Source organism: Balearica regulorum, chromosome 2 (assembly GCF_011004875.1).
Source record: "Balearica regulorum gibbericeps isolate bBalReg1 chromosome 2, bBalReg1.pri, whole genome shotgun sequence".
Taxonomy (NCBI): domain Eukaryota; kingdom Metazoa; phylum Chordata; class Aves; order Gruiformes; family Gruidae; genus Balearica; species Balearica regulorum.
In genome coordinates, this window is record NC_046185.1 from 59,803,946 (window position 1) to 59,818,366 (window position 14,421).

The following is a 14,421-nucleotide window of genomic DNA, read 5'->3' on the forward strand; positions in this document are numbered from 1 at the left end:
TGTAACTCTGTAGCAGGCATTCACCTCATGATTTGCACTTAAGTTTTGAATTATGTTCTTGCATCTTTGCCCTGTTCTGCTCTCGTCATAGGAAAAAATTATGCTAATATTACTTAAAGCAGAATCCATCATGAGGAAAACCTACCAAAAAAACGGCAATTCTGTTTTCAGCTGGAGAATATATTCTGGTAGCCTGAATAAATATTCAAGTGCATGATTTAAAGGAAGTTAGATTTTAAGGATAGGTTTTGTTTTGTTTTTGTTTTTGTTTTTGTTTTTGGTTTTTTTAATCCTATGGTCCCAGAAAACTCTGAATTCATTAAATTTTTAAATTTCACAGGGTCATATCAGTATAATGTCCCAGAATCTTTGCCAGTGGCTTCCGTGGTGGCCAGGATAAAAGCTGCAGATGCAGATGTGGGACCTAATGCTGAAATGGAGTATAAGATTGTGGATGGTGATGGTTTGGGAGTATTCAAAATTTCTGTTGACAAAGACACCCAGGAGGGAATCATAACAATTCAGAAAGTAAGTCTGATTTTCCTCACTGATTCTGTTTGGATCTGTGCAAGATGAGGGCACGTAATGAGAGTATGAGCGTTTGTTTCCAAGAGCCTTATCTACTGTAAAAGTTTCCATTGGCATTTCCATTTCATCTTGACTTCAGTGTGCGTGTGTGTGTGTGTGTGATTTTGAGCTTTTTAATGCTTACACTGGAAACTATGGTGGGTTGGGGTTTTTTTTGGCAATAGCGGTATTGTTTTGATGAGTTGTTTTTTTAAAGCTCCTGCACATACAAGTTTGGATGGGAATCTAAGCTTTAGTCTCATTTGTCCTCATATTAAAGAGAAAATGTGAAAATACATCTTACAGTAAAAATGCAAGCTCCAAATACAAAATGGATCCCAAACATAATTTTTAAATAAAATATCTAATTGTCTTTGGCTGATGTTGTTCTATTCAGAAGGCATATATTACTAACATTAAAATTATGTACCAGTAAGAATAGTTGTTTTACAAGATAATATATTATAAAAATATTATTTTATAAATGGAAATAATTAAAGAAAATTTTTTTATTAGCTTTCTGTATGTACAGTTAGAAAACAAACATTTTAAAACTGGAAAATCATGTTTATATAAAAATATTAAAACTCAGCATTCTTACCTTGCTGCAACACATTTTAGAGTATCCTTTTACAAAATAAAAGAGTGTGAAATATTTTGCAAGAAAATGTAAATTTTGAGGAGAACAGGAAAAACAACCCAACACCTTAGACAGAAGAATCTCTTCTCATATAATTTCATACTCTTAAGGTGTGAATGCATGAGAATGACAAAACTGAATGTATGGCCCTAACTCTGCTGAGCAATTCAATACCCCCTAAAATGTGGGACTGACTTGGCATTTTAGATTATGTGTAAGTATGTTCCTGAACAAGGACCGATGTTTGTAGTTAATATGATTCCATAGCAGTTTTCTTCCCTATATACTCTTTAATCCCTATAAACTTCACTTACCAGTTGTGGGGTTTTTTTGTTGTTTAGTTTGTTGGCTGGGTTTGGTTTTTTTTTTTTTTCCCTCCCCTGATGCATCAATTCCTTTCTTAAAACGATATGAAACTTCAGTAACATTTCTCCTTTGAAAGAAGTTAATACTGCATGATATTGCAAAGCAATGTGCTAATTCTCTGATGCCCTGGAGACGTGCTGAGAGCTGGTAAGCATCTATAGATGTCACAGCAAATGGAGAATGTTCAGCACCCTTGAAAGATCAGGCTCTAATATGTGCAACGTGAATCATCTTTTTTCAAGGCTAAACCAGCCATCTTAGGTTTCTTACAAACTGTGGTAATTTCTGCTTAGAACATTTGAAATACAAATGATAAGTTAGTTGTCTCTTTGTTCAACAGCCAAATTCAATGTTGCTCCTTCAGTTTGCTTGTTTAAGGTTTTTGAGCAAAGATCTGTAAGAAATATGCCTGTCCTAGAGGGAGCGCATTTATCAGTGCCACAGTGAGCAACACTGAACCAGTTGGGGGCTTCAGCAATCTAATTTGAGACCTCATGAGTTCATTTTAATTTTTAGTACTCTCTTGTAGTCGGGGTGTTTGTTCCTGGAATATCCTGATTCCAGTGTTGTACAGTGGACCAAACAATTGTAATATATTCTTTCTATAATCACTTTAGCTAGGGAGCTGAACTGGACTTTTCAGTATTGAACATTTGTCCTGAGAAATGTCCTATGCAATAGCTATTGGACTACATTTAAAAAAGTTACAAAATTTTGACCTGATGAAATGCTCCAATTTGCTAATCATTTTTAAACCTAGATGCTGCTCTGTTTTGACACAGGAATTCAGAATTTTTTCTCTGCAGCGTTAGAACTTTTCTCTCATTTTCATACTATTATCGACTTTTCTTCCTCTGCCACACCCAAAGGTGAGTCCCCACACTGAGGGGCATCTCCCAAACCTCTGGATGCCCTTAGCTCTTCATTTGGACTCCACGGAATTTGGTGCCTTGCCCAAGGGTGAAAGATCCTCCCTGCCACCCTGCAGAGAACATTAGCTAGGAGGGAAGAAAATAAGTGAAGAGCTCAAGCACAGTACCAACAGACAACTGCACCTTGTTCTTCTCTGGAGAACATGTATGTAGAAGACCATTAATGGCAGCATATGCAGGTTAAACAGGCTTTAACCACTGAGCCTTACCTGCCAGATCACTATGGAGTCAGGCAGAGGTTATCCCTGCATGATAAAGTGTGCTTGTTGGTAAAGAATCAGGGAAGAAATTAAGCTGTAGCATGGAATCTGCCTAAAAATTTTACTATCCAGTTCGGGACGTTTTGTACACCTCTGAGTGCAATTAGCTCTCTCCTTTTCATGCCCCTGAAGTCAGCTGAGGCACTGAGAAACAGCTCAGCCTCCAACGCATGCCCATCATTTTAAACTCGTGTGTATTTATATGCTCAGATGACATGTCTGTGTACACATCAAGCAGTAAAATGCCAAGGCAAAGACTTCTGAAAAGACACACTTTGGTTCTAAATGCAAATGCATGCTTTAGCACACTCTTGCTGCAATCGTACATACAAATCAGCAGGCCAGGCATGAAAATCACCGCCAGTATCTCTGAGCAGCTGAAGGCACTGCTCCATTCATTTTTGTGCTGGGTGTTGTGGAGAAAGTTTGGCACCTGCTTATTGGAGTTTCACACACAAAATGAAGATTTTACATTGTGTTTTTAGAAGGATAACCATTTGGAGACAATTTGAAAAGTTGACTTCCTCGCTAAAGACTAAAAATTTTTTTTAACACATAAGGAACATCAAGTGAAAAAAATCATAAAAAATAAAATTGAGAGAAGTGAGATTTAGAATTCAGTGAGAAAAGCAAGATTTTTATATGTTCCAAGTGGATGGAATATGAAAGAAAATGCCCAAGGATCAGCAAAAATTGCAAATAAATTATTTACATTTATAACTTCAGGAAAATTAACTTTTTTGAAAAAGAGACCTACCAGCAATCGTGATATTAGAAAGAGAAAAATGTTACATGACTAGGTATTTTCCAAGATTACTCATGTATATTGGACTTGACTAATACATATATTGATTTGAAAGGTGGAAAAATTGGTGAGTGAGATTTGGGTATGTTTATTTTTTGGTTTCATTTGGGTTTTTTTCCATGCACATTTAAACACATTTCTTCTCTGCACCCTACGAGACAGATTTCAAAACAAAAATCAGCAGGAAAAAAAAATCATGGTTTTACTCTAACAGTGATATTCATTGAAAAATGGAGTGTATTCTTCCCTCATTTATATCTCTTCTGCATTGCTAAATCCAGATATCTCTTTGGCTTGCATGGTTTATTCAGGATGGATTTTTCTCTAAACAGTTTGAGAACAGTGTTATTTTTTGAATAGTAGTAGTAGTTCTGCTCATAGTATTATTATAGGCTTTAACCTATAAAGGCAGGGCTGGGGATTACCTATTCCTGAGCATGCTGGCGCTGTTGCTGCCTCATGCCTGATGTCCGTATATAATGGCTGCCAACCTAAACCTCAGTTCAAGGATACTCTTACAAAAACTCCCTTGACCATACAGAATCAGACAAGGGAGGAATACTTTCTCTGTGTTTTCATCCACTTGGTCTTTATTCCTCCAAAGAGTAAAGAGCAGGATTGTACTACCTTATGTAGCACAACTAAGGGGCATGCATGCTGTACCACTGTACAATTTTTGTGGCTAGATGTTTTTCCACATACTTGTGACAGCTTGTTTTCTTTCATCCTGGTTAGGATATATGAATAGGGACTAAATGAATGAGATGTGAAGTTCATGTATTCCAGCAAGTTGCTTAAGTTCATTCTAGAAAAAAAAACCCAAATTTTTTCAAAATATTCTTTGGGACAAGGGCTAACTTCTGTTCATGAATTTATGGCTTAAATAATAACAACAGGTTGAGTATGGGTAGAATTGATTTTTTTGAGATCAGTGAAGCTAAAATTTCATCTTATGACAGGAGCTAGTAAAAACAGTATTGAACCATTTACTTGGTTATTGGCACTAAAAAAATAAAGTATACCTTCTGCAATACCTTAGCTGAATTCATGTGCAAAAATTTTATCCAGCATTTATCTAGGACGGTATATAAAAGTGTGTAAGTTGTTTTTAGGATGCCATGCTCTGTTTCTAACATACAATAAGATATGAAAAATGCTAGAAGACAAACTTTATCTTCCAGAAGCTGGTATAAATGACAAGTGAATGGGAGCCATAAGCACATTTCAGAGTAGTATTCTCAGCTTACAGGAAGGGTGGGAAAATGGTGGGAAAACTAGTGGGTGTCTTTTCCTTTAACCTGCTATCTTCATACCATTTGCTGCCTAGTAGTTTCAAGTCACTGTGGAAACCTTCCCATTTTTTTCTTTTCCCACTTTCTGTTTTATTAAATAATAATAATAAATACATGAAAAGTTCCCACTTGTCAAATGAGCAGAAGAAAGCTCTTCCTTTATTTATATCCTGTACAAAGGAGTCTAAAGATACCACTTACTCAAACTTTGTGCTAGAGTTCTGATGTTGCAAACAATGGGAGAATTTGGCTATTCTCCACCCAGTAGGCACACTCTCTGTAGTGAATTCCTAAGTAAGGCTAAATTAGATGTGTAAGTTACTTTTAAGTAGGATTCAAGAAACCATCCATCTTAGCTGATCTTTTCGGGGCGGGGGGGGGGGGAAGTCTTGCACAGTTTTTGAAAAAGAATTGGGCATTTATATTTCTTAGAAATATTTGAAAATTTTATCCTGGTTCACACTGTGACTCAGTTCTCCATCTGTGGAGTAGGATCAATTCCTTCCTGTGGTTTCATTTATAATTTACATTCTCCTATCAGTGCTCCGTTAGTAAGGACTCGGATCATTTGCATAGCTACATTTCACAGTGGTGAGGGTGTTTGGAAGAAAATTTTTCTGAATATATTGGAGTTTTAAAAATGTGTTGGATTTTTCTCTGCAGTAGCAACCTTAATATTGAAGAAATGTTTATGGTAGTGAATGATGATAAAAACCTGATAGATGATCTGTATCCACCTACACTTTTATCAAATACTTGGTGCTTAAAGTAGTAATGGTAATTTAATAATAAAAAAGGCTGCAAGGGATATTTTTATTATATGAATAATATGTGACTCTTTGGAAGGTTATGAGATCTGATTCAATCCATTTGTAAGTCTATGGAGAGATTTTAGTGGACTTAAGTGCAACAACAACAAAGCCTGAAGACTCTATAGAGGGAGGGTTGTCATGTCTCACTGTAGCAAGTGACAAGCATTAAGACTTCCCATGGTACAGTTCTTGCTCAGTTTGCCTTCATTTCTCCCCCCCAATACACAGTTCTACCACCAATATCACCAACCAATTTGAATGTTAGAGGGAAAAAATGTGAAAATAGTGTTGCAAAGGACTTTCTCATAGAAAGTGACTGCTGAGATTATTCTAAAACTTGACTTTGTTCTAAGAGTAATACTGGCAATTATAAAAATGGGGGGTTTATGTGTAAGCTTTTCAGTGAAAAGCTATCTTTCTATTACTGTTAACATTTCACTGTTTTCTTTTTCTTTTTTTTTTTCTTTCAATTCTATATCAGAGTTTACAATGTAAGAACTTGAGGCTTCCATGGTTCCTTTGAGAGATAATGTGCATTTGTTTGATGTACTGCAGTTTTCAAAATAAAACCTCAACTGGGCTTAAAAATGGGATTTTCACCTCTGAAAAGCACATTATTACAAAGTTATCATACAATAAAAAATGAACATTACAAAAATGGGCTTCCTGTGAATAATAACTTCATATCCAGCCTCCATAATATAGATGATTTGTTTTGTAATTTCCTTCAGACAGGATAAAATTCTTACCTCTTAAAAACAAAAATAAAAAAAAAAATAGAGAAAGACCCCACAAACCCCCAAATGAGAGAAAGATGAATGGATCCTGCACAGGATCTAATCAGATAACACTAATGCACAGATATTAATGAAGCTGTCAAGCTCTATTCACTGTACTGAAGAACTGAAGTATACATTGTCCATTTAACCTTCAACACTGATGTAGTGATTCATAGTCTGTTGACTTGGTATTCCATTAGTGGAAGCTTGTGCTTTCGTTACAGCAAGAAATAATGAAGGCATGATCTGAAGGCCAGTTAAATTATGCTCTCTGTATAACAGACATCAGTGATAATTAGATAATGAGAAAGAAAAAAAAAAGAAATCTTTTCAGTTCACTTTTTCAGTCTTTCATTAGTGTCTGTAGTATGTAATGTCTTCATTTTATTATCTATGAATTGTTGAAACATTTCCACCAGGTCAAGAACTCTTGTATGTTAATCACATCTTAGAGGTTTTATTTTCTCAGATTATGTTCTGCCTCAAAACCTGGTACCTGTGTATTCACCATAGGATCTGAGGATGTGTATCTTATAGGAACAGACTGGGGGTGACTGTAGCTTTTGTAGACATTGTCACACCCCACAGCATACAGATTCTTCTACAAAGAACTAAAATAAAACAACATTACTGCTCCTGTATAGCACAATGTCATTTGATATTGCAAAATCCCCGTGCCAATCCATACTTCCCCTCTTCTACACACCAACTGTTCCCCACTGTATATGTGCATACATTACATTATTTATTTATTTATTTTTCATTAACAAAGACCTTTATAAGCAGATGTTTACTTCTTCTAGTTATTGAAACTGCCTTTCTAGTGACTGGTGAAAAACAGGCATTCATAAGTAGACCAGCTGATTCCTTCCCTAGAATCATTTTGCTACTCTCACAGTAAGCACCATATGGTGATTTTCTCAGATGTACATGACTAAAAGTCAGAGAAAGCAAAACCTGCTGTTAGTAAGCAAGCCTAGACTATGCATCTACACCATCGTTAGTTTTGCATCCTTCTCTATGAGGAAATACCTCTCTAATGAAAGTGGGGTTTGTGTATTCCCTAGTAGCCTAACACTCCTGTAATAAAGTCAAATAAAGAATTATCTCTTTCTACATTACAAGAATGAAATATGATGATTTAAAAGTGCGTGTTAGCCCTGGTGATAAACATTCACGTGGAAAACACATGTTTTTATGATTTCAATTATTAAAGTTCTAATTTAGTCTTCTTTATTCAATATAGAAACATGGGAATGCCTTAAAATTAATTTAAATACCATTCTTCATTATTGTGCTTAGTCTATTGAAATTAAATTTGATATAATTTGTCCAGTTACATGTATTGTACTCTAAACACTTTCTATATTGAATCAGAATTTTCATAATCTTTTTTTCCTAGTTTCTTAGTTTTTCCTAATGTTGACATTAGTATGACATAAGAAGCTATCTTGTCTGTAGTCTCATGATATATTTCCATGTGTTTGATTAAGTATCACTGTAAACTCAATCATCCAATTTCAACAGATATTATTGATTAATGAGAATGAATTAGCCTTCCCTTCTCCACTACATATTTTTGTACATTGTGACTGAAAATACGGTGTTTGCTAAAGGTTTGCTTTTTTTTTGGTGTTTAGTTCAACAAATCTCAGCCTTTTGTCTTTGACATTCTTCAGGTTATAATTTCTTTAGTTAATACAATACTTTTACTGGAAAATGACGCACATATCCGTGTGCTTGATTGTCATCTTAACCTTGGTACTCATCTGGACATATCAGTGGCTTAATGGTTATCACCATACAATATAGTTTCTGAGACATTTTTTATCATCCTAACGCCACATTGCATTTGCATTTTGGCTGTGAGGTTTGTTTCATAGCACACATATTGTACTTTAAATATAAAACTAAAATTAAAATTAAAAACAATTAAACATGCTTTAATAATAAATATTGACCAGTTGTATCCAGTATAGTGACCGGTATCCAGACAACCTTTCTTTTATGGCATATCTGTGTTTGGAGAGCTCTGGACGCTACAGCTCTGATTCAGTGCAAGAAGTAAGCACTTGCATAACATGAAGATCACATGTATTCCTGTTTGATGAAGCCTTTTGCTGCCACACAGAGTTTATAAAAGTTCAGTGCCTTTCTGAGTATGATGTGTTGCAATTCATTTTTCATTTTTAAATCTAGACTGTTTATAGCTCTATTGTAATGTCAGCATAATCGCTGACTTTAAGATGCTCATTTGGGATTTATCCTACTGTAACTTGATGGAGAACTTAGATCCTTGCTTTTGTAGGTCAACAGATGTGTGTTTCACCTCTGCTGCTTCTCTGAGTGAGTACAGGAATGTTTTGCAGATGCTGTCAGATTATTTTGCAAGCACATTTCAGATCCCTATGATGTGTTCAGAGTTGCAGAAAAACTTTTAAAATCTTTTTTATACACTTGGAATTATAGTCTGAAAAGATAGTTGAGTAACCAGACTGCAGTTTTAGAAATGCTTGGATCTTTTGTTGTTGTTCTTAATAATTAAACTTGGAATTGCAAAGAAATAGTTAGCTGGACATTTGGTGCAAGCTGACAAACTAAGGCTACAGATATAGGGTAAATGATATTATTATTAACACGATGCTTTCTTTCAATAATTGCCTGTGAGGTATGATGCTTTTTTGACTCCAAAATAATTTTCTTTACGGGAGTGTCCTCCAGATCACAGATATCCCATTAGTTGGGGGGTGGTGGTGGTGTAATTTTTAATTCTAATGCAGTATTTATTCCAAAAGAAACTATACTCTCATCAAAGAAAATTAAAGCGGAATGAAGGTGGAAAAAAAATGAATGTGTATTATTTGGTTTAATAAGCAAAACAAAACAATCTCTAGGCTGTATCTCAGTACAAATATTGTCATATAAACAGTGTAGTTTAACCGATTGCCACATTTTCTACACAAATTGGAGTAATAATTTATTAGTCAATCCCAATTCTATGCAAAGAAAAACACCACAATTTTCTGAATGAGGCGTTTTCATCAGTGAATATTACATTGAGTTCTTATGTCTGGGTAGTATGGCACATTGTAATTGATATTACCTTAATTAAAATACAAATAAGACAAAAAAAGTATTCATTCACAATGAGGAAATAATGGGGGAGAATTTTGTCGTCATCGAAGTCACAGGAAGCTTTGCCATTAACTCAGAGAATTCTTGTTTCATTCACAGGGTAGAACTACTTTGCCGTTAAAGTCATTGGGGAATATTCACTAGTGAGACACTGCAAGTAGTGTTTTGAGAAAACTAAAAAAAGAGGCATCAACCACATTTTGCCAATCAAAAGTGCTGATTGGATGCAAATGGCAAAGTGCATTTTGTATTTGCTGACAGTCGTAAGTGAAACAGTTTTGAGGCAACATCACTGGATAATAAAATTTCCAAATAACTTTACCTGTATAGGAGCTGGATTTTGAAGCTAAGACGAGCTATACCCTGAGGATAGAAGCAGCCAATATGCATGTTGACCCTCGCTTCCTGAGCCTGGGACCCTTCAGTGACATGACAACAGTGAAGATAATTGTAGAAGATGTTGATGAGCCACCTGTGTTTACTTCACGTTTGTACTCCATGGTGGTGTCTGAAGCAGCAAAGGTCGGCACTATCATTGGAACTGTGGCAGCCCATGACCCGGATGCCTCAAATAGTCCTGTCAGGTAATTATAAGATGTCTTAATTTTTTAGTTATTTGGCCTTTTTATTGAAGTTGTTCATTTTGTTGTGGGAGGTTCTTTGGTTATATGGAAAGCGATTAGTTGGCTTTTTTTCCTTGCAAAGGGAGATTGAGGTGTTCTAAGAGTTTGCATATTTTGACTTCTATATGCCTGAATTAAAGAACCTTTGAAAAAACAGTATATTTAAATCTCTGTAAAACAAAGAAGAGAAGACATAATTTCAGGATTCCAAAGAAAAAAACCTCAACATATTACTCATATTTATTTCTCTCTAAGTTTAGGAAGACTCTATTATTATCTATAACAAGTTATATCCTCTTAAATCAACCAGGACAAAAAAAATATATATATGTAATATACATCTATGTGTGTGTCTGTGTGCATAATTCTGCATGCACTGTGCACAACAATATAATAGCACAGAGACTCTTGCATGGTAAACCAGAGCTGAGGTCCCACAGAAAAAAAAAACATTAAAAAAACCTCTTCATGTGAGAGAAATGGATCGGACAAGACACATCCTGTCATAGTCAGGATGGTTAAAGGCAATAATCTTCTGGCTTTTGTAAATTCTGCTGCAGCCAAATATCTTCCATTTGAGTGGGAAGAGATATGAACACCAGAAACACATGAAAACTGTTCAGGGCCTCTTCCTTTGTCTTCAGTCTGTGGACAACCTGAAAGTCTTCCACAGTCTAACATCCAGGATCATAAAGAAACCATAAGAAAACACAAAGTATTGATCGAATGTTTGCCTGTATCTAAGGTCAAAGCTCAAGGACAAAGGCTCACCACCTAAGTTAAACCAGTAATGAGTTACCTGTTACCTTTCGTATGCAGAGTAGTAATATTAATTGTCAAAGAATCTAGAGGGTAATACTTCTGACTGAGGAATTTTGTGAACTTAAACATCCCCAGGAGGAGGAATGTATACACAATTGAAAGTTAGTACTAAGTTTCATTTAGGGCATACATAGAAAAGAACTTCACAGGTACAGAACTCATTTGTATGTCACCTTTTCTGGTGATGTTACATTTTTACTTTCATGCACTGAAGATTAACTTGTGACTCTAGTGTAGCTCTGTAATTTCTAAAGCAGCAATCTAAAGTTGTAAAAATAAAGCATATGTTTCACTCCTTGAGGTGACATAAGTGTTTTCTCTTTCTCTCTTTGGTTATATATTTGCAACATATTCAAAATAGCTGATTCCTATCATATATAAACAAGTCCTAGATGGATGGTTGGCAGGGATTCACTTGTGAAATTTATCTTTGCTGAGATCTTTCTTTGCTGTGGCAGTGTTTTCTGGCACTGATGTTAGCATCTGGTGTATAATATCTGGTTTAGCAGAACCATGCAGAGTAGGAATAAATCCAGTTCCATAAATGCAGCCCATGCTCAGAATCGTTTTGACTCCTGTGTAAACATAAGGATGAGTTTATTGGCCTTGATCTGGTTAATTTTTACAATTCCAGCATTACCAAAAAAAAAAAAAAAATATATATCACCAGCTTAATTAACATCTTGAAGATTCCTTCTGCTTCAAAGCTGTTTGGAATTTGGCAGGGAGGAAAAAGAGAAATAGTGAGTAAATAGGGTTTATCTATATGCTTGTGAACCTACTATACATTGTCCGGGGTGCTGACATCATATTATTTAAAGCTGTCCTGCATCTGCTATGTTGTACATCAGAGCCAGATTCACCTAAACTTGGAATGTGTTAAGGAAGATTAACGCATAATACTTTTCATGATCTATTTGAGAAGTTTAAATTATTAATCTATAAATAAGTATTCCAAATTCCAGACATTTGATTATAGTGATATTGGTTAAAAATTAGACTTGTTAGAATTCAGAAAATGTTGAAATTACAAGATCAGACACAATTAAAACCTTGACAATACTGGGGAGCGGAAGTAATAAATTGTTTGAAAATAAGAGGTTATCTTGTGTGGACCTGAGAACTATTGATGTTTGAACTAGCTTAAATAAAAGATTTAAAACTCCTGCAGCTCAGAGATTTTCAAATATTAATGGCTGCAAGGAATTAAAGGATTAAAAGTATTTAAAACTTTTTTTTTATTTTTTTTTTTTTTAGAATTTGAATACGGATACAACATTTATAAATAAGTTAAGGGAAATAAGTTGTTTCCTATACGTAAAAATTATTTTTCTTCTTATTTCATAAGAATCTGTTGTCCAATTTATATAACTTTTTTGCTTTCCCTCCCTTCCTCTTTCCCTCCTTCCTTTTTATTGCTTTCTTGCTTTCTTTTGCTTTTTATTTCTCATTTTTCTCCTTCTCTCTCTCTCTCTTTCTTCATATTTTTTAAGAAAGGTCTTTGACTCTTCAAACTGCATAGTGATAGTGTTAATAATTGGGAAATCTAAGGGCTGGCAGGAGACTGAATCCCAGCTACGGGGCCTGCCAAGATTGACGACGTAGCAGAGGTGACAGGCATAGTCTCATGGGGAAGCTTGCCAGCCACAAAACAGCTGAAGAGCACTGCTGACCAAAATAAACAACAGTGCTGGCATGAAATAAAGTAAAAAATGAACTATTGTTAACACAAAATAGGGGGGGAAAAAAAGTGAAAGAGGGAGAGCCTTAATCCATGAAAACTGCTGTTACTGTTGCTGTTACAACTCTTTACTTCATTCTCTCTCTCACTGTGACATAATAGGGTAAAAAAATTCTAATTATGTAACAAGTCTTTGCACTAAGATTTTGCAGCCAAGAGGGACAGATAAAACCTTTGTGATACAGCAAAGTAGAAGCTGGTATAGTACAACACAGAACAAATAGTGCCATAAGATCAGTATATCCTGGAAGTTCCTTTTTTTTTTTTTTTTTTTTTTTAAAACTATCTTCCATAATACTTTTGATGTTGTTCAAAGGGTTTGGTTAATGTTATATCAATAATCTAGTATATCATCAGTGAGACAGTAATTGTAATGATCACACTTGGTCTGATTTGGACATTTTAATTTATCCTGAGTGTAGGGAAGTGCTCTGGAGTACATAAGCAATCTAAATGAGAGTGCAAGAATCTGACCCAATATTAGACCGAATGTCAAGGATATTCTAGTTGTAAATCTAAATCTGCCTAATCAACTGTCCCTTTCTCTCAAAAGGTTTATAAGCAAAAACACCCACAGGCATATTTGCCTTTTCTCTTATGCTATTTTCTGTTTGCTAAGGAGCTCATTTCCCTTTCCTAAAACAAATTTGGAGGTAAAAGATTTGTTAAGCCAAAGAATTAAGGGCACGAGCCTGTGTTTGTCTAATGACAGTAAACCACCAGGAGCTGACAGCGATGACATGCAATCCCTTGACCTACTCTGCATCATCTTTCTTTTTTTCCCTGCCCCTGCAGCTCTGGGTGACTCAGGAGCTCTTCTGCTGGTGACAGAAAGCTCTGTGCTCAGACTGCCAGCCCCCGTGGGTACAGCCATGTAGCAAACTTCCAACTCACCTTCTCCTTAGCTGGGGTTCAGGAGTATGTTATTCCATGAATAAACGCAAGTTTGCCTTACAGCAGAGAGGAGGAAAGAAAAGAGAGGGGAATACCTATAACATCACTTAAAAGGACACCGTGGGAACGAAGGTTGCCACTGTCAGCACAGGTCCCTGTGTAACTCTCTTGCCTTTGCATACGGCTTGGCTTCTCTCAGCACCCCAGAGAAACTGGACAAAACAAAGCTCAAAATGGGGAAACAGTGGAAACTCTTTGTCTCTAATAAGAAATCAATGAAACATTTTTACAAGCTGTAATTGAATATGAAAGTTTTCTTTTGTCCTTCATGTAGGTACTCGATAGATCGAAACACAGACCTGGAGAGGTATTTCAATATTGATGCCAATAGTGGAGTCATTACAACTGCCAAATCTTTGGACAGGGAAACTAATGCTGTTCATAATATCACGGTTTTGGCTATGGAGAGTCGTAAGTAACAATTTAAAGATTTTATTGGTTGTTTATGTGTAAAACTTCAGGCTTGGTGTGATCAGTTGCACTGAAAGTAATTATGACCATTTCAAATGATGGCGGATAAAAATAACTTCTAACTCAATGTGAAAGAAACTTATGTGATAAAAATCAACAAATACAACAGAATAAGTATTTGCTCTTTCCTTTGCCTCACATCTTGTGTAGTCTTCTGACTTCTGAAAAACAAGTACAAAGGAAGATGAACTATGTTAAGTCAGCAGTCTCAGATCAAGTACC

The 14,421-nt window shown here is 35.5% G+C and overlaps 1 protein-coding gene across 2 annotated transcripts in view; it reads left to right on the forward strand.

Moving 5' to 3' along the window:
* Nucleotides 1-14,421, forward strand: part of CDH7 (cadherin 7) — a 71,954-nt gene that overhangs the window by 40,290 nt on the left and 17,243 nt on the right. For both annotated transcript variants that reach the window (XM_075744521.1, XM_075744522.1), the window contains exons 5-7: nucleotides 341-528; nucleotides 9,919-10,172; nucleotides 14,003-14,139. In XM_075744521.1, the coding sequence (XP_075600636.1) occupies nucleotides 341-528; nucleotides 9,919-10,172; nucleotides 14,003-14,139 (579 nt within the window). The remainder of the gene's footprint in view (nucleotides 1-340; nucleotides 529-9,918; nucleotides 10,173-14,002; nucleotides 14,140-14,421) is intronic.